This window comes from Belonocnema kinseyi, chromosome 7 (genome assembly GCF_010883055.1).
Source record: "Belonocnema kinseyi isolate 2016_QV_RU_SX_M_011 chromosome 7, B_treatae_v1, whole genome shotgun sequence".
Classification (NCBI taxonomy): domain Eukaryota; kingdom Metazoa; phylum Arthropoda; class Insecta; order Hymenoptera; family Cynipidae; genus Belonocnema; species Belonocnema kinseyi.
The window spans coordinates 96164326-96189387 of NC_046663.1; the positions used below are offsets into that span (position 1 = coordinate 96164326).

The 25062-nt window shown below is 29.4% G+C and overlaps 2 protein-coding genes across 4 annotated transcripts in view; one reads left to right on the plus strand and one right to left on the minus strand.

Annotated features, from left to right (window-relative positions):
- Nucleotides 1-20465, plus strand: part of LOC117176810 (UDP-N-acetylglucosamine--peptide N-acetylglucosaminyltransferase 110 kDa subunit) — a 60505-nt gene extending 40040 nt beyond the window's left edge. For both annotated transcript variants that reach the window (XM_033367122.1, XM_033367121.1), the window contains exons 7-12: nt 4079-4259; nt 7430-8032; nt 10294-10808; nt 14090-14543; nt 16569-16945; nt 19316-20465. In XM_033367122.1, the coding sequence (XP_033223013.1) occupies nt 4079-4259; nt 7430-8032; nt 10294-10808; nt 14090-14543; nt 16569-16945; nt 19316-19505 (2320 nt within the window). In that variant the 3' untranslated portion in view covers nt 19506-20465. The remainder of the gene's footprint in view (nt 1-4078; nt 4260-7429; nt 8033-10293; nt 10809-14089; nt 14544-16568; nt 16946-19315) is intronic.
- Nucleotides 1-25062, minus strand: part of LOC117176811 (nucleoside diphosphate kinase A-like) — an 82992-nt gene that overhangs the window by 42241 nt on the left and 15689 nt on the right. Inside the window, exon 1 of one of the 2 annotated variants that reach the window (XM_033367126.1) lies at nt 4012-4145. The exons of the other annotated variant lie outside the window; for it this stretch is intronic. The gene's annotated coding sequence lies outside the window, so the exon portion shown is untranslated. Of the gene's footprint in view, nt 1-4011; nt 4146-25062 lie in introns of those variants that run through there. 2 annotated transcript variants of the gene reach the window in all.

Below are 25062 nucleotides of genomic sequence, written 5' to 3' on the forward strand. Positions count from 1 at the left end.
CATGTATGTATGTATTTTTACCTGAATGTCGTAATTACGCTAACTTTTGAAGGATTTGTCCAATCGAGTCAGTCTTTGATACACTTCTTAAGGTTTCCAAAATGAAGGTTAAGTTCGTTAAGCAGATATTTTCGACAAAAATTACGAAATTTAAAGCATTTTCAAAATAAAATGTTTTTTCTTCAAATTTTAGAAATTGTTCTCGAAGTTTCTTATAGATAAGTTAGAAGACTTGCAAATTATACAAATAAAATGTTCAATTTCGATAAAAATTAGAAAAGTTATATACTTTTGAAAATGTTCAGAAAAATAGAAAAAAATATTTTTCTAAAATATTAGGAAATGTCGTTTAAATTCGATACTAGATATCAAATATATTTAGAAACTGTGCCAGTTAAATTTTTCGATTAGGCAGAAATTCAAAAAGTTCGAGCTTTTTCAAAATTTTTATGAGCTTCACATTTTTGTCAAATTTTCTGATACACGTCAAAAGATTGCGAATTATCCTAATGACATTTTTAAATTTGATAAAACTCAAAAATTTATATGCTTTTAAAATTTTTTTAATTTTATAAAAAAGAGATAAAAATTTTTTGTAATGGATTAAGAAATATCAGTTGAAGTTTCTTCTAGATATAAAATATATGTGTTTCGAAACTATTATCATGAAAAGTCCTAATTAGACCAAACTTCCAAAAGTTAGATTATTTTCAAAAATTATGCAATTTTGGTTTCTAAGAGATCCATCAGTTTAAACCGTTGTTTTTAGTATAATAGAACAGCATATACAAATTATTTTGCCGAAGTTTTTCAATTGGACACAAATTCTTGAGCGCGAAGCGCTAGTTTCGTAATGAGAAGGTAATCGTCAAAGCCGTAGGTGCTTTGAGAACCTTCTTTAAAAACAAATCTAAAAAATTTCAGTTACAATTTATGGCTGTAATATCTGAGAAGTTTAACTCACAGTTTTCGATTTAAGTTATAGTATTTACGACATTGGACAAAAAGTTAGTTAGTCCACGCATTAAACGTACGAAAACGAGCGCGAGAGCGTACCCGCGCGCTCAAACTTGGCGTGAAGCGCCGCGCGCAATGAGCATGGGACCGCGCGGCGGGCATACTTTCTTTTAATGCAATTTTTCAGTGCAACAACTGCGGAAGTAACATGCGGTAGGTTTGGATCATAGTACTATCTGAAAAACAGATGTGAAGACGCTTTTATAAAATACGAAAACGAGTTAAAAAGATTACTGATTTAGTCAGAATTCCATAATACTACCTATATTGCGTTTCCTTTTGAAAAATAAGGTTAAATTGAAAAATATAAGATTCAGATTTTCTCATTGAGCAAACAGCAAATTTTTCAAACATAACCTATACTAGTTTTAATTCGAGTGAACAAGAAGTAGTTTTCCAATACCAGCTCGCCATTATAATTAACTAAAAAATTTCCACGAAGCTCTTTACTTTTATAAATTCAATTGAATATGATTTTAAAGTTTTTATCGTATTAATCGACACGAACAATCAAATACGGGTTAGATTTAAACGGAAGTTGGAAGCAATCTGTGACTTTGTGCTTTGCGTGTATCATGTTGATTTTTAAAATATTCAGTGAGTTGATTTCCCGCCAAATCGGTGGTGAGATTTCAGTTCATTAATTTGTGAAGTAACTACAATTAAACTTGGATATTATTATCATTATATTATCCTTATTATATAATATTTTCTTGAAAATCAATCTGTTTTTATTACGGATTCAATTACTTTCTTAAACATTCGTTTTTTGACCGAATTCAACTGGTTTTGATTTATTTAAAATTAGAATTTTTTTTATTACCAAATCGACTACTTGGTTTAAAGTTGATGTTAATTCAGGATATAATCTTTCAATATTGTATTTAATCTTTTTCTCCACTTCTCTTTCTTCTTTGCTTCTATCGACCCGCCAACTATTCGTAATCAGGTAGTGTCTAAACAAAACTGAGATTAAATTATTGGAAGTCAGGTCGCCATACTTCGAATCTAAAACCACCATGAGCACCCTATCATATAAAAGATTCTTGGAATTTTCATATTTCGAATCAAAATCTCACCAAAAAATATTCAAATCAATAGTTGAATTTTCAAACAAAAAACTGATTTCTCAGTTAAAGTTGTATTAGTTGATATTTCCAAAATTGTAAAACAGAATCTGGAAGACATTCCGGCCATTTTTTTTTTATTTCTCAAAACTTTTTCAAATTTCAGGAAAAAAATCGAAAAAAAAAAACACCTAGAAGTTTTTAAAAAATAATTTAAATTTTGAAAAGCTTTTAAAAATATTTAAAATAAAACGTAGCTTTTTGAAGATTTCAAAATAAAATTATAAAGTTTTTCAAAGTCTGTCTGCTCTGTCCGTCCGTAAACACGATAACTTTCGAAAAAATGAACGGACCAAATCGGTCTTTTTGCACACTTTTTTGGGTCCTAAAAAAAAACGAGTTTGTCAACCAGCATTCCTTGACGGAAGTTTATGGTTTTATCAATCGAAAATGCTATCCAAAAATCCGAGGCTTGAGATAAACCGCTCAGCCTACAAGGCAACCTTGTAAATTCTTCAGAAGTATCTTTTTTTGTAATTCGTTTATTTCCTCATGATTTTCGCTATTTGAGTATTCCTAAACAAAATCCTTTTGGGTTTGAGAAGTTTGCAAATGTCCTACGATATTTCTGAGTAATTGTGTTTTGATTAATTGTGTAATCAATAAAATGAGATCAATACGTGAAGAGTATTAGCGATTTCGTTCACTAGTGCCAATTGAGTTTTGATTCTAAAGTGAAACCTGTTTTGTACAGTATAATCGTAAATTAAACTATTTGGCTATAAATTAATCTATTCATTAAAAAAATTAACTATTTAGTACGAAATTTATGTTCTTTTTTAAATTTATCTTTTTTGGTAGAACATTAATCTTCCTCGTGGAAAATTTTCCTTTTTTTTGTTCAAAATTCAACTACTTTGTACAAAATTCTTATATTTGGTTGAAGATTCAATTTGTTAAAAGTTTGTATTTTCTGATTGAATTTGTACTCCGGCTATTGGATCAGGCCGATGAAAAATGATTCAAATTAGGTTTTTTTTTGGGAGAAATATGTCCTCTTTCACGTGATGCCTTTTTCAGGGGCGATCTTATGCAAAGGCCTTACGCGGGCTGCAAAAATGGTTCATTTTCACTTTAAAACACTTGTTTCCAGGCAGTGGCGTAGCTAGCCCTGAGGGGATCTGTATCAATATTTCTTAGGCGGGGGGAGGGTTTTTTTTTAATAAAAATAAACAGAAACTTCAGTCGCTAATTCTTATTTGGGAGCCCCCAGGCCTCGAGGGCCCCCCTATCACAGTACGGCTGGTACGGCGGTGATTAGTGGCTACGCATTTCAATTTAATATATGTGGCTATGCTGCCAACTGCTGAGCGTGAAAAATGACTTATTCGGATAGAGTCAAATCAACATTTAAATTTACATTTTATTATTATTTAAAAAATCTTTTATGTATATTTATCTGCATAAAAATTCAATATCCAATTTATTAATTGATATGCTGGCCAAACTTTGTATTTCATTTCAAATTTCATAAAAAAATAATCGGCATAGCCTTTGAATACATTTTCCAGTAGCCGGACTATTTTAAGTGGTTGTAAATTCGTAATTTTTATTTATTTTTTTTTTAAATTAATTTTTTAAGTAGAAATTAATTCTTTTGTTAAAAAAGTAACTTTTGTTATTTTTTTGGTTTAAAATTGAACTATTTTGTTGAAAGTTCAGCTTTCTTGATTCAAAAATAAACTTTTTTAAAAATAATTTTTCTCACATTACTCCACTCTTTACCGAGTCAGTCACGCCTACCCCGAAACGGTTTAATGGTATAATAATATTAAAGAAGCTTGGATTTTACTTGCCGCATGTTCCTCCGTATGAATATAAAAACAGTGGACAAACTCAGCATTTTTTTTTAATCAGAAGCTCCTACCTTATTCTTCTCTTTCCATTTTTTGGTGTATATTCAAGTTTTAAAGTCAAATCTGTTTTAATTTCAGCCTCATCGACCTTGCGATCGACACATATCGCAGAGCGATTGAACTCCAGCCCAACTTCCCTGATGCCTATTGTAATTTGGCGAACGCGCTCAAGGAAAAGGGTCAGGTGGCCGAGGCAGAAGAATGTTACAATACTGCTTTGCGCCTCTGTCCCACACACGCAGATTCTCTTAACAATCTGGTAAATAAAAATAAAAATTCTAAATGTACAGGGTTGTTTCCAGATATGGAAAAGTCACCGAATTTTAAAAGTTCTGTAAAACGAGAAAAAGTAATGGAATTTTGAAAAAATGTCTATGATTTTTTTTTAAATTTGTTCCAACTTCAAAATGTGAATAATTTTTTTAGTGTTCTATGGCGTAATTAATATTTTTTAATTGGAACGAATTGATTTCTTGACTGATATCCAACTATAATTATAATTCCAGATGTTTTTAAATGTTGTTAGAATATTAGTGAGAACTGTTTGTAATTCACAATGTGGTACAAAAAACAATGTTTTTTTGTCTTATGAACAAGTGATATATGATTTTCCGTACGATTTTTTGATGCTGATCCGAATCCGACCTCAGAATTTGTCTAACATGTCAGGTGTTTGAGATATAATCACGTAACAGTGTAAACATCGGGATTTTGGTCTATATTTGAGGTTATATAGCATCCGGATTTTTTCCTCTGGAAACTATTCAGCGTTTTGAACTGCAACTCTTACCCTTTCAAATCCATTTGAGTTGGCAGAAATATCTTTTTGTTTTCTACGAGATATTTAGTTTTGAAATTTTTAAGTTACGTGGATTTCTTAAGCCATTAAGTCCGAAATGGACGTTCCGTGAAGACGTGATTTAACGTAATTTTGATGAATAAAATAGTACCGATTCAGAAATTCTTGTAACGTAAAAATTTGTTAATTAAATATCTCGAAGAAAAAATATATATTTGAACCAACTCAAATGGATATTAAAGGGTATGACTTGTACTTCAAAATGCTGAACAGAGTTTTTTGAAGAAGAAAAATTCGTAATGCTACATGAACTCAATTGTAGGCCGGATTCAGATTCAATGTCAACAATTCCACAGAAAATCATGTATGACTTGCTCATAACAAATTATTGTATCACAGTGTAATTATACAGAAAACCCATTTTCATTTTTTGGTACAATCAATCTCAAAAGTTGACTATCTTTAAAATGATTTATAAAATAAGCAAAAAAGATCTATTATTAATTTCTGTAAATCTTGGCGGAGGCTTCTAAGCACACTTAAAAAAAAAAAAGAATTCAGGTTAAAATTGTTTATTTAACAGTAGTTATTTAAAGGATTAGGTTTCTAGGTTTCTAAACCTAAGGTTCCTTCCTCTTTAGGGAAAAGTTACAATTTTTATTTAACCCTGATGATCAAGGTTTCATTTTATTCTTCGAAGAAATTCCTATTTGGGTTGATTTTATTAAAAACAATAATTAAGAAATCGTACAGTTATTATTGTTGTAAACAATCATAGTTTAAATTTTAATTAACACCACCTAAACAGACTTGTAGAGAATCCTCCAAATAATAAAATGGGACCTTGATCATTAGGATTAAGTAAAAATTGTAACTTTTCCCTGAAGAGAAAGGAAAAACTAAACCTTTAAATAACTACTGTTAAATAAACAATTTTAACCTGAATTATTTTTTTTTTTGAAGTGTGCTTAGAAACCTCCATCAAGATTTACAGAAATTAATAATGGATCTTTCTTTGTCGATTTTATAAATCATTTTAAAGATAGGCACCTTTTGAGATAGATTGTACGTAATGTAGATCCTTAAAGGGATTAATTTTTCTTACGAAGGATTCCGATGTAATTTTGGGTATCATGTCTTAATTGTATTTAATACTCACAATACATGAAAAGGTTTTTAAACCCCGAAATTATGTGTTTTGAGACTTGTATCGTCTAAAAGTTTGCAAATATTGATAGGAGAAATGTCGGAATATAGAATTAAAATTAAATTTTTTACGCAAAACTAGCGTTGTACGTCGGAAAATCCCGGTAATTTTATTTAGGATTAGGAATTTTTTCTTCTGTAGAAAAATTTACTTCTTTATGAAAGGAGCTAGAAGGAAGGCATCTTGTAATTTTTGTAAGGCGATATTGCAAAAATAGTGCGAATTGCAGTGTGTCTTTTTTTTATTTAAATAAAATCTAATATAAACAATTTTTTACAAAGTTGATACAAAAAAGTTGGACAAATTCGAAGAAAAATCTGGGAATAAAATAATAATAATGAAATCAATATATATTTGAAATAAATTTGATAGAAACCTCTTGATTACTTATTTCATTTGTTTTATCCAAATTTTTCTCTCAGCAGGAAAAACATTTAGATTTTTCAAACATTTCTGTTGCAACTTTAAACATACGATTTTGTAGAGATTCACTTTTTCAATTATCTCAACGATATTGAAAGTTGTTCATGAATGTAGTTTGGGATAATATTTATCCTTTCAGTCTGTGATCGTGGATAAGTTTGGCACGTATAAGTTACAATAGAAATTTTGTATGTGTATATTATTATTAAATTCCCATTTCTATACGTTGGTTCGGGACAAATTAGAAAAATACATCTTTGAATTGACCAGGAGAAAAAATGTGACCGGGAAAAAATGGAGAAACCCCCGGGAATTTAGAATTGCATGATAACTAAACAGCTATTGAAAGTGATGAAAAACTGTATCTTTATTTTGAAATCATAGATTGTTCTATTTTTGTTTCATAAAGTAGTATTTCTTCATTATTGTGTATAGAAAATTATAATTTGACGAGAAAAGCTATAAAACACATACAAATATATCTTTACAAGCTGCACATTTTCCTTATTTTTCGCAGAAATTTGTGACAAATATGAAAAACTTCATTTAGTTTTTGCAGACGCATATTTCCTTAAAATATTAAACAAAGGTTTATTCATAAATCTTTGTATGAAATTTGGAATTTTCTACAAAAAACGACACAAAATTACCTTTGCAATTTGATGTAGATTTTCATAATTTTTATTAAAAACTATTTTCAGTTTTCATACAAATTTGTAGTTTTCTATGCCGCATTATTACAAAATCGTTTTCATACACATGGTAGATTGTCGTAAAAATATTCTTGACCACGGTTTGCATTGATTAATAATTGTACAAGAAATAGTCGCTAAATATGTTTGCGACCAGTAGAATGTTTGAAGTTAAACAGAATTGACTGGATTAAAAAAAAGTTAACCTGATGAAGTCGAGGGATTTTGTAATCTTCTGTAGCAACACCCTGTAATTGTACTTTGACTTTCTTTCGAAGAATTAACTGATGTAAATTCTTTTTTCGCAGGCCAACATAAAACGCGAGCAGGGTTACATAGAAGAAGCCACACGTCTGTACTTAAAAGCCCTGGAAGTATTCCCAGAATTTGCCGCGGCCCACAGCAATTTAGCCTCTGTTTTGCAACAACAAGGAAAACTCAACGAAGCCCTGATGCATTACAAAGAGGCAATTCGCATTCAGCCAACTTTTGCTGATGCGTACTCGAATATGGGAAATACCCTTAAGGAGATGCAAGACATCCAGGGAGCACTTCAGTGCTACACTAGAGCTATTCAGATTAATCCCGCTTTCGCTGACGCTCATTCTAATCTTGCCTCTATTCACAAGGACTCTGGAAATATCCCAGAAGCAATCCAATCATACAGAACGGCTTTGAAATTAAAGCCTGATTTTCCAGATGCCTATTGCAATCTGGCTCATTGTCTGCAGATTGTCTGCGACTGGACCGATTACGAATCCAGGATGAAGAAGCTTGTCTCAATTGTCGCTGAACAACTAGAAAAGAACAGGTTGCCGAGTGTTCATCCACATCACTCGATGCTGTATCCATTGTCGCATGACTTTAGGAAGGCGATCGCTGCGAGACACGCCAATTTGTGCATTGAAAAGGTGAGTTAACCCTTAAATGACACACCTTCAAAAAATAACGTAGCTGACAGTTGGGGGTCTTGTGGACCCCAACGTTTTTAAACTGTTGTAAAAAGTTTAATTTTTGATACTTTTGTTAAGAAGTTTTTTTGGGCATTCTTTAACATCTCTTCTAAAGAATCAATCGGTATAGTAACTTAAATTTTATTTTTAACACTTTGAATAACAATGAAAAATTCGTGGAATTTACGAATTTTTATATTCGTTCAAAAATGATCTGGGGTCCAATGGACCCCCAGTGTCATTTAAGGGTTAAAAGTAAGCATTCGGACATATAAACTTTTTTTTTTAGAAGAGTGTGATGCAGAAAAATAAATTTTATCTGAACCCAAATTGCGTTCAGTTCTCAGCAAGGAGCATTAATCAGATTAAATTGAGGAATATTAAGATATTTGAATCCTTGAATGCTTCCCGCGCAAGGTACCGATTAGAAATCAACATTTTCGGAGTTTTTGACCGCTATCGCTCAATTTTCTTCCTTTCGGTGAAGAAATGATTTCCTACTTCTTACTTTGTTTGAAAAAAAAAGACTTAAGGTTCCCACTAGGTCGTTTCAGTTAAGAAAAAAAATAGTTTTTTATTTTTAAAACGTTCAAATATGAAGATACATTTTTTCTCATTCTCTCAGATTGCTTAATTTCATTTGTAAATGTGTCCGAAATTCTACAACAGAAATAAAGCATTTTTGAGCTCGTTGTTAACTTTTAAAGATACAAATTTTTCAACTTAAAATGTCTCGTTAACAGTTATTAATTTTTTTGCATCTTTCTGACTGGAGTTACAGACAACAAAGCTGATTTTTCAGTTATTAAAGTTAGCTTAAAAATACAGTAATAATCAAGGGGTTGACCACTCGAATTGGAGTTTGCATCAGATTTTAAGATTAAACAACAATTTCAAAAATTGCACGGATTAAAAATATTATGCATTTTTTCATCTTTTTGAAACTTATTAATTTTTTTCGTCGCCAGGTATACAATTCTTTAAATTTTATTATTGTTGGGAAGACTCCATGTACCGCAAATAAAATTCAAATTTCATAATGTATTTCCATGCAAAAAAATTTTCATAGGACATTTTAAAACTTTAATTTGATTAAAACTACGAAGCTTTATTTTGAGGTCGATAAATATTTCTAAATAATTTTCGTTTCTTTTTTTTTAATTTCAGATTTATTTATCAATAAAATTAAAACAAATTCAATGAATGAAAGAGTTTTTGTATCTAAATCAAAGAGTAGCAACATTATAATATTTTAATTACGTGGAAAAGTTTTGAGCGAAAAGTAATCTCCAGTTTAAATCGTAAAATTTTAACTTTAATGATTTCAAACTAAACTATTTACTTAAAAAAAAAAAAAAATTCTGAAGAAAAATTACCTCGATTTAATTATTCATGTTGCTATTAAAAAAAGGAAATATTCTTGATTATGAGAAAGATCTTGAACATATAAAAATGCTTTATTTATTAAATTCAATTTTTTATTTTCTTCCATTTTTAACAATTAGAAATTTAATTTTTAACAGATAAATATTCAACTTTTTAAAAGTGAAGACACTTAAAAAATGTAAGGAAGTGGAATTTTTAACTGCTGAAAATAGGATAAAATTGATAATTGAATTTTTAACAATTGATGACGGATCTCTACTGGTCTGGAATTTATGAGATTGAAAAAAATCCCAACCCTGATCATCTCATAACTATATCCAATGTGTAAAAAAAAAGGTTTTAAAGCTTTTACAATTTGGTTTTTAAATTCTGAAATTTTTTGAATTTGTAATTTCTTAATTGGGATTTTTTAAGCATTCTTAATTTTCAATCGGGTTGAGGGTGCATTTAATTTAAAGCCATGGAAATTTGAACTTTTAATACGTAATTGGGAAATTTTTAATATGCAAACATTTTTCAGCTTTGTATGTTAAAGTCTTATATATTAAAATCAATAAAGATTTGCAAGCATGGTTAAACATCATATTATTCTCAGTCTTGCTCAAGACATTTAATTAAAACTTTTCGAACCCAAAGCTATTGGTTAAAAAAAAAGAGTAAAAATCAAGCTGCATTTTCCTTCGAATTCAGAGTTTCATGGTCGTCAGTTCCGCGGCATTTCACTACAAGACCCACCTCAGATTTTAAAATAAAAATGGAATAATAAAAGATTTCGTTTAATATTCCAACATACTCTATTTTTAATTATTTAATTTAAAAAATCACTTTTGCAGATTCATGTTCTTCACAAACCACCCTACAAATATCCACGTGAAATAGGAGCTCGCCTGAAGATTGGTTACGTTTCATCCGATTTCGGAAACCACCCAACGAGTCATCTTATGCAATCGATTCCTGGTCTCCACGACAAGCAAAATGTCGAGATTTTCTGCTATGCATTGAGCACCGATGATGGCACAACATTCCGAGCTAAAATCGCCAGGGAATCTGAGCACTTTATCGATCTCTCGCAAATCCCCTGTAACGGAAAAGCCGCCGATCGAATCAATGCAGATGGCATTCATATTTTGGTGAACATGAATGGCTACACAAAAGGCGCCCGAAACGAGATCTTTGCTTTAAGACCGGCGCCTATTCAAGTAATGTGGCTCGGATATCCGGGAACTTCTGGTGCCAGTTTCATGGATTACTTGATCACGGACGAAGTTACTTCGCCCTTGGAACTTGCAAGCCAATATAGCGAGAAACTCGCCTACATGCCGCACACATATTTCATTGGAGATCATACGTGAGTTAAATTTTAAACTTTAAATTCAAACTAACTTTAATTCAAAATAAATAATAGAGGATCAGGGTGGCCGCTTGGCCTGGAAACGAGGAATTTACCGGCATTAGTTACCAGGATTATATTTTTAGTTATTATAAATACGTTTAACATTTTGAGTTTATACCGGATTTTAAACGCTTCCAAATATTTTGAGGTTTACAAATTCCACATCTCTCGCAGAGTTCAACAAATTTAAATAGTTCAGGAGAGTTCGATTTAATTTATTTCACAAAGATATGAAAGATTCCAAAAGATTTCAATATATTTCGAACGTTTCAAAAGATTAAAGACCCCGCCCACCCTTCTTATTGTACGTAATTTCTAGTTTCCAGAAATATTTTACTAGTTATTGCAAGTAGAATTGAGCTACCGGATGGCTTCTTTTCGTCCTGTCAGGGTTCATTTCATGATTTCCTTGACTAATTTTTCATTTCCCTTGATGATTAATATTCAAATACCTACATTTTAATCTTGCAATACTGCTAACATATAATCTTTTATAAGTGGAATAAAACAGATTTTCAGATAAAAATTTAAAAAATTTCAAATTATTCGTTTATTTTAAACAAAAAAATGTATTTTCTAGCTATGAAAGATAACTTTAACAAAATACTTGAATTTCCAACAAAGTAATTACATTTTTAACATAATATTCGAATTTTCAACTTTAAAAGATAAATTCCCAACGAAAAACTGTAACTTTTTATATTTAGATAAAAAGGACTAAAATGTGTTTTAAAAAAAAAACTATTTTTAAAACTAAAAAGACGAAATTTTCAACAAATAAAAATTTTTCACTTAACCTTCATGCGGGCGGGTCTTTGCTTATCACTTATTTTACAGCTCAGTATCTCACCATAAACATACTACTCCAGACTGATGAAAGTTCGGTAGACACCGCCCACGCACCCGCTTGAAGGTTAATTAAGAAATAAGTCTATCTAAATTGTTGAAACTTGAAGATAAAGAAAAAAAGCAATTTTATCTACAAAAATTGAATTTTCAAACAAAAATATGACTTCAGAAAAAAATTAATTTTCGACGAAACTGATAGATACATTCTTGCTCAACGCAGAGGAAATTTCAAGTCAAGAAAAGTATTTTTTTTTTGCCAAAAAAATAAAATTTTCAACCAAAAAAGATGAATCTTAAAAAATAGAAAAGTTACATTTTCAGTTTAGAAATTAATTTAAAACAAAATAAAAAGCGTTTCCAGTAAACAGTTATATTTTCAACCAATGACTTTAATACAAAATAAATAAATTCATGTAGTTTAACTTTTACTCTAGTAGTTGAATTTTCAATTAAAAAATATTAATTTTCAACAAAATAGTTAATCTTTTAATCAAAAAGATGAATTTTAAACTAAAAATATAATAATAAACAAAGAAGAAGAATTTTCAACCAAAAAGTTGCATTTTCATAAAAGAAAAAGAAATTTCTACTAAAACATGAATTTTTAAATCAAAAAGATAAACTTTTCCAAAAATAGTTGAATTTCCCATTAAAAAAAATTTAGATTGACTTGTCACGATGAAAATATGAATTTTTAAACAGGAAATTAGTTTCTGCGATAAATATTTAATTTCCAATAAAAAAAGATGAATTTTTAACAAAAAAGGATGCCTTTGTAACGAAATTGTTGGATTTTCTACCAAACAGTTGCATTTTTATCCATAAAAGATTAAATTTGTAGTAAAGAAGATTAATTTTTTAATAAAAGCATTCATTTTATAACATCAAAATGTTAATATTCAACAAAACAGTAGAAACTTTAACCAAACAGTATGACTTTTTGCCAAAATAGTTTAATTTTCAACTGATCAATTGCATTTTTATCTAAGGAAGATGTAATTTCTGCAAATCAGGTGAATTAAAAAAAAAACTTAAAACAAAGAGTTGAATTTGCAACGGAAGAGTTGCATGTTAATGCTGTTCTTGAGTGTTACCACTTAATTTGTATTTATATGTTTACTGTGTTTATTTCACGAGCACTTTTCTTCCTGTTAGCAAATGCATACAACAGTTTTTTTTAATTACAATGACAACTCAGACAAATCAAGTTTCGTATTTAAAAAGGTAATTTTTCGAGCTGGAAAAGGACACGGGGAAATTCTGTAGAACCCTATCCCTTTCCCAGTTTTATGTTAAGTTCATTCAAGTTAAGATTATGCTTTTAATTTAAAAAATTAAAAAAGAATATTATTACAATTCCCAGCAGTTACTGTCAGAATTATTTGATTTTGAAATTCACAATCAAAACGTATTTTTTATTCATACATAAAATTTGATGTATGTAGATGAAAATAGTTTTTCTGTTCAAAGGAAATTTTTCAAACATTATGAATGAGCATAACTTCATCTCTTTAATGAAGTATGTTAATATTATGGGTCAATCGATTCGCCTCGAACCAAGGAATCTTTTTTTATTCGTGCATCAACTTTGAATTATGTTACAGAAAAAAGTTTTACAATAAAACACTGATTTTTAGAATATTATTAAGTGCTAAAAAATGCAATAAATACTTGGAGAAATTCTCTGTAGCCGTTTTGAAGTTATCATCTTCACACAAAAGTGTCACACACACACACATATCCGGATAATTGCTAAGAATATTGTATTAAGACATTTTTAAATTGTGAAACGTTTGATTAAATGAATTTCAAAATGTTCAAAAATGTGACAATTACAAAACTTCCTCTATAAGGAAGCAAAAAAATAGTTCAGTTTTCATCCAAAGAAGATTCCTGTTCACTTTCCAGCGCCAAATAAGAATCGTAAACAATAAGTTAATTTGCTGCTAATGAGTCAAATTTTTAACAAAAAAGTATGACTTTTTAACAAAATATGAACTTTCAAATCAAAAAGACAAATTTTCAGAAAAAATCGTTTTTTTCCAAAAAAAGATTTCAATTGACTTATCAGCAACAAAATATGAATTTCAAACAAAAGGTGAATTTTCTACGAAGAGAGTTGAATTTTTAACCCAATAAGACTAATTTAAACAAAAAAGCAATTTAATTTGCTACCAAAAAGGGTGTTATTTTAAGAAAATCGTTAAATTTTCAATCAAATAATAAAATTTATAATTAAAAAGATAATCTTCAGGAGAAAGTTCTTGCGAATTTGCAAAAATTATGTAACAGAATGAAGGACCCCCTTCTCCCTAACGTAACATCACAATAAAATATCTCGATTTGTTGAAAAGAAACTAATCGATGAACTCTTTTACAATTTTCAGACAAATGTTCCCCCATTTGAAAGAGCGTTTGATACTGGCCGATAAATTAGGATTAAAGGGAAAAGTTGCCGATAACGTGGCAGTTATCAACGCAACGGATTTGTCGCCAATGATGGAAAATACTCTCATCAAGGAAATTCGTGAAGTAATTAAGCCCGACGGGAAAAATAATCCCGTAGAAGTGTCTCTGAAGGTGGCTGAGCTGCCAACGACGACTCCCATCGAGACAATGATCGCTTCTGGTCAGTGCCAGATGTCGGTGAATGGAGTGGTTGTTCAAAATGGCATGGCTACAACGCAAGTAAACAATAAAACGGCAACGGGCGAGGAAGTTCCACAGAACATTGTTATTACGACGAGACAGCAGTATGGATTGCCTGAAGATGCGGTTGTTTATTGTAACTTTAATCAGCTCTACAAAATCGATCCACTTACTCTTCAAATGTGGGCTTATGTAAGTTGATTTATAAATAATGGTTTTAAATTAGGCAAGCTTCACAGTGAAACACTTTTCAACTTTTAACTCTATTTTTAAAGTGAGGCTTTTTCGCATTTTTCAGATTTGGTCACTTTTTGCACTTTAAAAAACTCTTTTTTTCATAGTTTTTAGTTTATTTTCCCCTTTTGTTTCTACTTTTTCCACATCTGTTCCGGGTTAAAAGTCATAAAATTTAACAATTTTAAATTTCTAATGTTTATGAAATATTACAAATTAAAGCAAATTTATTTGATAAATTAGACAGTTTTTTAATTGGAAATTGTTAGTAGTTGAACTTTGAATTGGACACATTAAGAATGGCATAATTTCCAACTGGAATATTAAAAATCGGACAGTTGAGTTATTAAAAGCTTTTGTAGTCAAGTTTAAAGAGTCAATTTTAATAATTTAATAATCCATCTTTATGAATTAGGTAAGCATTTTCAAATTAATATCGCTTTTTCGTTTAAAAATTGAAATTTTTGAATTGAACCCTTCACGGCCCTCTAGCAATATTGAAAGGTTTAATAGTAGGTTACTTATAATTGAAAACGTTATAAATCTAATCTTTTTAATTTAGAGGTACTTTTATATTAATTTTTTTTTAATTGTTAATACTTGATTCCGAATTAATCAATATTATGCATTTTTAAATTAATAGCCTTTAAAATAGAATTTTGAACTGATTCATGCAAGATTTTACAATTCCACTTGGAATTGGCAGCCATAATAGTTTGGCAGTTCTGAAATGAAATCAGTTGGCATGTGTGAACATTATTGAAAATTCCTTTCGTAAAATTTTAATTAACTGACCAATTCAAATTTTAGGTAATCTAGATGAGCAGTCGTGAAATTTTTTTTAAAAAATACTACATGCGGACATTTTTAAGTGAAAAAGTTAAAATCGTTTAATTTAAAATTCAATTGCTGAATTAATAGAACCCAACGAGAAAATACAACTATTTTGTTGAAAATTTGCATTTTTGGATAGAACATTCTTCTTTTTATATGGAAAATTCCTCTTTTATAGTACAAAGGTCATATTTTTTGGTTGAACATTCATCTTTATTGAAAATAAATTTTTTTCTGCATGAAAATTGAACTATTAGGTTAAAAAATCATATTTTTTATTGAAAATTCGTCTTTTTTGACTTCAAGTCCAATTATTTGGTTTTAAAGGTAAATGTTTGGTTAAAGCATATATATTTTTGAAATTGAACTATTTGGTTTAAAATCCATATGTTTTATTAAAAAGTCGTCGTTTTTCTTGGAAATTGAACTATTGGTTAAAAATGTAACTATTTTGTTCAAAATTCGTCTCTTTAAAGAAAGTTCAACTATTTGATTGTAAATGCTACTAGTTGGTATCAAATTATTTGTTTTAAATTCAACTATTTGGTTTAAAATTCATCTGTATAGGTTAAAAATACAACTATTTGGCTAAAAATTCGATTACTTTAATAAAAATACGCTTCTTTTGCTTGAAAATTAGATTTATTTGATTTTAAATTCAACTTTCTGGTTAAAAATTATTTTTGTTTAAACTCAACAATTATTCTTTCGTGTTTAAAAATAAAATTTTTTCTAAACCATTCGACTTTTTAACTTGAAAATTGACTCTTTTCTTCAAACTTCGTTTTAAAGATGAAAATGTTAGTGTAAATAATAAACTTCTCTCATTTTAAGGTAATCCAAGGTGACAAGCTTAACACTTTAGAACGAAATATTTTAAACCTACATTCAGAATTCTGAAAGCTAAAAAATTGTTTTAACTTTAAAGTTTATTTGGATTTTACAAAGAATATTTTCAAGTCACTGAGATTTATGTGCTCCATATGCTGCTTTTTTCATTATCTTTAAAACATTTGATGCCACTTTTTTCAAAATACCATGCGACTTTGCAATTTAAGCGGCTATTGTGACTTTTTTGAAGGCTTCTGATCGATTCGAGCCCGGCACTTAATTGTTTGAAGTCAATAATGTATGAATTTATTCCTCTAGATTTTGAAACACGTGCCAAATGCAGTGTTGTGGCTCTTGCGTTTCCCGGCTGTTGGCGAGCCAAACTTGCAGGCGACAGCTCAACAATTGGGTCTTTCACCGGGCAGAATTTTGTTCTCCAATGTTGCTGCCAAGGAAGAACATGTTCGTCGAGGACAGTTGGCCGATGTTTGCTTGGATACGCCTCTGTGCAATGGGCACACGACAAGCATGGATGTTTTGTGGACCGGCACACCGGTTGTCACACTGCCAGGAGAAACTTTGGCTTCACGAGTGGCTGCAAGTCAATTGAATACTCTGGGATGTCCCGAGTTGGTTGCTCGTACGAGGCAAGAGTATCAGGATATCGCTGTTCGACTTGGAAACGATCGAGAATTGTGAGTAGCAAATTTCTATATCCAATCTGAATTATATATAATGAATAATAGTCAAATTCATTCATACAATTTGTCCATATTTAAGAGCTTACTCTTCCGCTTGCTTCTCACGAATAATATTTTGTTTCTGGACTTTTTTTGCCATTTTTCATATTTAAATATTAAAAATGTTAGGACAACTTCACTATTAGGTCTTTCAAAATTGCAATATTTCATATTGAAAGCCTGGATAGTCAAATTTAAATTTGTTAATTTTATATTAGAATATTCTTAATTGCTTGGTTTCACTAACAATTGTAAAATGTTTGATGGAAAAATTCAAAGAGTGTCTAAGAATTCTAAATGAAGTGTTAAAAATTACAGGATTTGAAACTTTCAAAAAAGGAAAAAAATTGTGCTGTTTTCAAACAAAATAGATTAAAATGTTGAATGCTTAATTTTCAATTTTTCCCTGTCATAAGTTTTAATTTCGCAATTGAAATTGGAAAGGGTTAAATTTTGAAAATGGTTCTTAACAATGAACTTTTTTAAAATTTTTTGACAATTCAAAGTTTCCTAAAATAATTGAAATATTGAACGGATCACAGTTCCTAATAACTAAAAATTTTTTCAGTTTTAAATGAGTTTCTAATTCGTTTCACTTTTAACTTTCTATACTAGAAATTTTTCAGTTTTTTTTTTTCAAATAACTTTTTATTTAAAACGGGAGTTTTTTTAGAATCTTACAAATCAGTTTCTAAAATAATTGATAATATACATTTTTTGCCTAAAACTTTAAAAAATACTTCACTTGACTAACAGTTGATCTTATTTGAATTGAATTTGACAAACAATTTATATATTTGAATACAAATTAAAAAAAAAACTATTATTGTATTTTCTATGCCCTAATCTACTTTACAATTTTATATCAAAAGACTTTATAAATTCGAAACATGTAAAATTGACTAATTTAATCCTAAAACTCTTCAACCTTTACAAATGTAAAAGAAAAATCAAAATTTGATGCTATTATTTTCACATTTTTAACTTAAGTTTTAAAAAGAGCAAGTTGAACGTATCGGGCGTGCGATGATATGAAAAATTTCAGATGAAATACGTGTTTAATGCTGAAAGCTTAAATATCATAATATTAGGAGTTCAAATTGGAATAATTCAAAGTCTGGAAGGTTCAGAAATTTATTTATAAGCTTTATTTATTTTTAAACTTCCATTTTTTATTAAAAGATTTTTAAGTACAGTTTTGAGAGCTTAGACAATCAAAAATTAAAAGCGTTTGAAATTTAGAAATTTCACATAGAAAGCGTCTTTAGTTGATCCATTCCATTCAAGTTTTAAACCATTCAATTTGAACTGTTTTAATTAAGAAAAAAGCAATTGTTTAATTAATAGCAGTATTTGACTGTTCATTTAAAACAAGCAATTATAAATCAAATGTTAAAAACTAAAAAAATTGAAACTGATTTTTTTAAACAAAAAGCCTCGAATTATTAAAATTTTAAAGAGCTAAATTTAAACTTTGAACATCATAAGTTTGATTATTCTATTTAATTTTTTTAAAATTTTTAAGTGAAATTTTTATATTATGTTTTGAATTTATTCAAATTTGATTTAAAACTGAAATCATTTTAAATAAAATGTAGATTTTTGCAGTTTTCGAACAAAAAATGCAGGAACTTTTTAAAAATTGTGAAAGCCCTCAAAAGTATACAATTTTTTTGTAAGATTCCTAGGAAAATTGAAAATGATTTTTCATTTTGAAAAATTACTTTTAACAGAATATTTAAAGAAGATTTAAAGGAAATTTTTTTAATGCCCAGTGCTCTGAATGTCAACGTGAAGAAATTCAAGCAAGCGCTTGTAAAAAACAAGCGAGTAAAGAAATTGTTATGTATACATAACAATTGAAAAATGATTAATTTGAAACTACTTACAATTAAAATAATTTACTTTTCAATTTAAATAGTGTTAATAAAAAAAATTCAAGTTTTAATTTTTCTAGCCAAAAATCTTCAATTTAAAGCATTGCAAATGATAACGAGGCAATTGAAAAGTGTTAATAGCTTTCATTTTATAATTGTGGATTATTAATATTTCAAGAAAGAATATTGAATGAAAAAGTGTTTAAACGTCAATATTAAAAGTTTTAATTTCATTGTCCGTAAGAAGCGTTTGAGAGCTGGGAAAAATCTGCAAATGACCGGGAATTTTTTTCTTTTGATTAAAACGTCCAGTTGGAGTTTACCTAAGAATGTACATAAAGTTTAACAAGATTTCAAGTTCTCTTTCGTCTGGAGTCATATATTTTTTTGCTACGATTTTAAAAACATTAAAACTCAACTAATTAGGGAAAATGTTTTTATTTTTTAGCTTGAAGGGAATTCGCGCCAAGGTCTGGGAAGCACGATCGAATAGTCCTCTCTTCAACTGCAAGATGTACGCCTTGGGAATGGAAATGCTGTACAAGAAAATGTGGGAGCGATTTAGCCGTGGAGAGAAACCCGACCACGTTGCCGCTTTAGAAAATGGAGAGAATCTGAAGCAAATAATGTCTACTTAAATTCTCATCATCACCAAAGGTGCTTCTATAATCTATAATTTACCATCGACGCGTTGATCTCGATCAGTCGTCGAACCTAGCACAGCTTCCCCTTTTCTCCCTCTAGATTTCTGTCCTCGCGCAGTTATGCATTTACGATTTTCCATCGTTTATTATTACCCTTTGAGTCTCGAATAACCTGAACCACGAGCGACTTCTCTTTTCTACAATAGATTGATTGACGAGCTTAGAATAGTCGTTAGTCAGTGAACTCTAATTTATAAACATGATACGAGTCTGCCTGTGAGTCTATTGACGTTGTTGGATTAGCGTGACATGACTGTACAAATGAATGAAAGCGAGCGAGCGTACGAGCGCTCTCCTTTGCTGTTTTGGCACTATTTATTCTGTTCATTCTTATCGCAACGACTTCTCCCAGTGGAGAAAATTTCGCTCACTTCTTCATTGCATTGGCGAAAAAGAAACTGACTGGTGTAGTATATTTTCTTATCTGTCCCGAGGCTGAGTAACCTGGCCAGAAAATATCCTGTCGTTGATGTTTTGATTGCGGTGAGATCTAGGAAATTTTAAGCGATAAACAGTGCGACCTTCGTTTGCTCAATGTTACCACGAAGGGTGATATTTTGTTGGAACCAGAAGGAATTTCGAAGACGACAAGAAGTGACGGACAGATCTTACCGTAAGTGCGCGGACGGACACTTCTCGCCGACGGATGGTACTAGTTATTATTGTATAGTATCGAATTTCGTCAATACACACTTGTAAATAATTGAATGCAATCATCATTAATCTTATCATCTGAGTAGTGTGAGAAGTATGTTAAGGTCTAATGTGTGCGGAATTATATATATACATACATGCTGCATATTGCATATATAAAAGGCATTCAACCAGAATGGATAATATGCGATGTAAATTTAGAAAATAAAGATAGTATATGACTAAGTTTCGCAAGAAAAACGACGTTACCGATCCAATGCACAAAACCATCCTAAACACAACTTTTTCTTTTAGTCAGGCTTCTTTATATAAACTTTAGTTATTTAAACTTGTACAATTCAACTACATTTTTCTTTTTTTTCTCCAAGTCTCAATTGATGACAATCACGAGTTTGGAAGAGAGAACAAAAAAATAGGAATAACTGGTTGTTAGATGCTCGTAGATTGTGAAGGTGCCGATGAAAAATTACATAAACGTGCATTACGCAATAAGTGAAAAAGGCTTTGCAAGACGTGCATACAATACTACGTGGACGAATGTGGGAAGAGGTTCTGATTCCAGTTGTCCGTTACGCCATTTTCGTGCGAGCTATCAACCGTCATTTCAGTTCACTTCAGAGAATAGGTCAGCAGGCTTGATGGCAAGCAGCGTATTAATTCATTTCAATTGGATGCAGCCGTAAGGCGCACATTCAACCGAGCAATAGCGATGCTTCATTTAACTCGAGCTAACATTCTAGATACTCATGTGATTTTAATTACAAATTTTCATTAGCAGGCCTCACAGAGACTGGTCCCTGAAGTACCCTATTTTCAAGATTTTGGAACTTGAAAAAATGTTATAAAAAGATCAAAGCTTCCAAGTGTCACGAATTTGGAAAAGAAAAACAGAAAATCCGAGAATTTATGTGAAAAGTGACTGCAAAAAATAATCGGGGCTGCTGCCACACAATGACTTCTAGTCACCCTTTTCTGAAATCTTTTTTTTTTAAGTGTAAATATCACATTAGTCACTTTTCACTCAATAACTTAATTCATGGGTCACTATTCAATTTACGTCTACACCTGTTTATGAATTATCTTAAATTCTTTTAAAATACTTCAGGGTACTTTGAAAAATTCCGAGAAATTTTTAATAAATTTCAATAATTTAAAGATTTTAAAAACTTATAAGGCATTTTCAAGAGCTTCTAATCTAAAATATTTTAGGAAATCTTAAACGATTTCACGTTATTTTATCATATTTCAGAGGATTTCAATGATTTTAAAGTATTTTGTGGATAGGATTTTAAAGATTTGAAGCGATTCAGAATTCACCCTGAATTTTTATAAATTTACTCAATTCTACTTCATTAAATGGATTATTAGCATTTTTTTAAAGTTTTTATTTAATTTATCCTGAAGATTAATTGATAGACTGATCAAAGCGTTTGAAATATTTATTATTATTTTTTTTTTCAAATTTCTTGGTATTTTTATGAGCTTTAAAAAATTTCCAAAGATTTTAAAGGATATTAAATATTTTACGTTATTTTAAGAGAATGCAAAGAAAATTTTAATCGAATTCAGTAATTTAATGGTATTTCAAAGAATTTTTAATATTTGAGGGCATTGTAAAAGATTTCCAGACATTTTTAAGGGCTTTAAAAAGTTTCAGTAAATTTCAAAAGATCAAAGTATTCGAAATATTTTAGGAAATTTAAAGATTCCCAGAAATTTGTTTATTTATTTCAATAATTTTAGAGACATTTCAAATATTTTAGGATTTTTAAATTATTTTATTCAATTTAAAAAAAAAGTTAATTTTAAAGGGTTTTAATGGATTTCAACAAATTTTTTTTAGACAAGTTAGGTATTTTGCAGGGTTTCAAAGATTTGAAGCTATTTTTAATTATTTTTTGCAATTTATTTGGAATTAACTCTGAATTCTTATTAATTTATCCTGAATTCTTTTAAGTTTAAGTAGTCATTAGTCACTTGTTTGGTTAGAAATTAATAGGGCTTGAAAGATTTTTTTGTAGATTTGAATTTTTTGAATTCACTCTAAATTCATTTTAATTCTTTGGAATTCTCTAGAATTTTGTAATATACTTGAATTCTTCTAGATTCTCGCAATTCTATTTAATCCATTAATTTTTTTTAATTTAAAAAATTTTTTATCTAATTGATCCTAAATTATTTTAACCTCATCTTGAATTCTTAAGCATTTCAACAAATTATTTTGAATTCCCTTGCATTTTTATAAACTTATTTCAAAGTTACTGAATTCAATGAAATTTCTTCATATTTTTAAATTGTTTTCAGTTCCGTAATTTTTTTTAATTCACCTTGAATTTGAATGAATTTCATCGAGTTTTTTCTATATTCATGTCAATTTTAGGGAAATAATGGAATTTTTTATAATTCATTTGAATTGGTTTGAATTTAACTATGACCCTGTAACCCCGCAAAAAGTACCCTTTGTTCCCTATATTTGAGAAACCTGCTTGTCCAGATTTAATTGAATTTGGTGGATATTCAATTTCAAGTTAGACACAGAACCACTTTTTCCAAATTGGGTTCCCTTTTCACACTTGATGCAACTTGTATAATATTAAATTATCATTTAAGGCATACTTAGAATGGCCGCTGCACTAGGAAACCCCGGGAACAGACAGTGAATTTATATTTAGACCTGGAATCTTACAAATTTTCAGAAGGAAAATCTATCCAATCACTTGAAGTATCACTAATTTTATCTCACATGATCTAATACAATTTAAAATCAATTCGGTTTCTAGTTTTTAATTTTGGGTTCAATTGTTAATTTTTTCAGTTATGAAATCTTTCAGTTTGAACTGTAGTTCGAGTATTCGAAATTAAAACATAATTTTAGAAGACGCATCCATCCAATTTCAAATCCTATTCAAATATTGGTTTAGTCTAGAATATTCTATTTGAACGCATTTATTTTGAAATTTTTTAATTAAGAAAGAACACTTTTGAAATATTGAGAATTGACTTAATTTTAAATAAGTAATTCTGAATAAAATATTTAAAACTAAACAATTTAAAACTATTATTTTATTTTGGACGAATAAATTATAATTAAACAATTGTTCATTTGTAGCGACTTATAAATAAAATAATTTAATTTATAATCTGAAAATTGTGCAATTTAAAACAAATATTTAAATCCTTTAATGTTTCTAACTTAAAGTTGCTTCAAATGATATAATTTTGAACGTTTATAAATATATTGATTTATTTTTCAATTTAGAGCACTCAAAATGACAAGGTGCATTTATATTTTGTAATAAAAAATCTTTAAACTGTTCAGCGTTTTTTCTTTTTTAATTTTAATCGTAAATATTGCTATTTAACGGCATTTAATTTAAAAGTTTTTAAAAGCTTCCATTTTATATGTTTAAATTATATCGAGCGTTTGAATTAACATTCCAGTGGGAACAAAATTTGGCGACGTCTTTACGACATCTTTACGACATTCTATGTCCATGTCGTTTCGGTGTCTGCGATATCGTAAAGACACCTTGACGACATGGACATAGGATGTCGTAAAGGCGTCGACAAATTTTGTGCCCACTGGGATGTTTCTAGCTTCAATTTTAAAAGTAACATTTTCAACAGTTCCTTTAAGTATTTTAATGTACAATTCAGTTTTTGCTACTTCAAATGAAAATATTTTCACCTTTGAGAGTTTGAATGTTTTATTTCAATGATCATGACGTTTGGATTAAACCATTAAATATTAATAGGTGGTAGAAACCATGTTTCAAATTTAATTTATAAATTTGTTTTGAAAATTAATTTTTTGCATTAACAAATTTCGAACAAAAGTAAAATAAAAAATTTAATTTTACGTAAAGCTAAAATGTTAAAATTAAGGATAAATTAGTTTTTTTTTATGAATTTGGTATTTATTGTAATTGTTTTCACAAGGGTTTTCTAACGAATAATTAATAATTAATATATCAACTTTACTATCCACAAAAAAGATTGTAGACAAATGGATAAATATAAACAAGTAATTTTCCTTTTATCTGAGTTTTTAAGTTTGAATTTTAAATCTAATTTGTAAGAATATAATTTCCTATTCAACTTTTATAGCCAGGTTGTGTACCAGATTTTTAAAACATTTAATTTGAATGTTGGACTTTAGAAAATGTGCGTTTTTAACATGATTAGTGTTCATGGCTTGACTCATGATCGATTAAAAGTCAACGTGAGTACTCACTCACTCTCGCTCCCAGCTGCTGAGTAATGAGCATACAAGTCGTGCGAGCATGGGCGTTTCCACGCATGTGCATGTGTGTCTCAGTACACACTGTAGAGTTTTTTTTCAGGGCCGCATGATTGGTGGAATTGTTTCTCATTTTATCTATAAATATTAAACAAAGAATAGGAAGAATAGATTCAGAGATTTGGGTCAAGAGAACCTTCCATTCCATGCGATTCTATCCATTTCTAGAATTCTAGAGACTGAATGCCTGTATTCAAGATTAAATTAGGGTATATTAAATCGCGGTGGTTGTAGGTCAGGGGAAATCAGGAAATTTTATTGGCCAGAAAAAGGCAGGGAGTGTAGAAAAATCCTCCAAATATAAGGGAATTATTACTATTATTATTATTATTATTATCATTATTATTGACAGTTATTTAGAGTCTAAATAACACTGACAAGGCTCATTTTAAAATTTTCAATTCGAATTTGAATTTGAAATTATTTTTATTATATTATTGATTTTATTTCTTTTTTTTTCAATCGTTTTCCTCCTAAAGATTGTATTTTTACACAGTTAAAATTAGTATTATTTGGATGCCAAATCAGCCTTTTTTT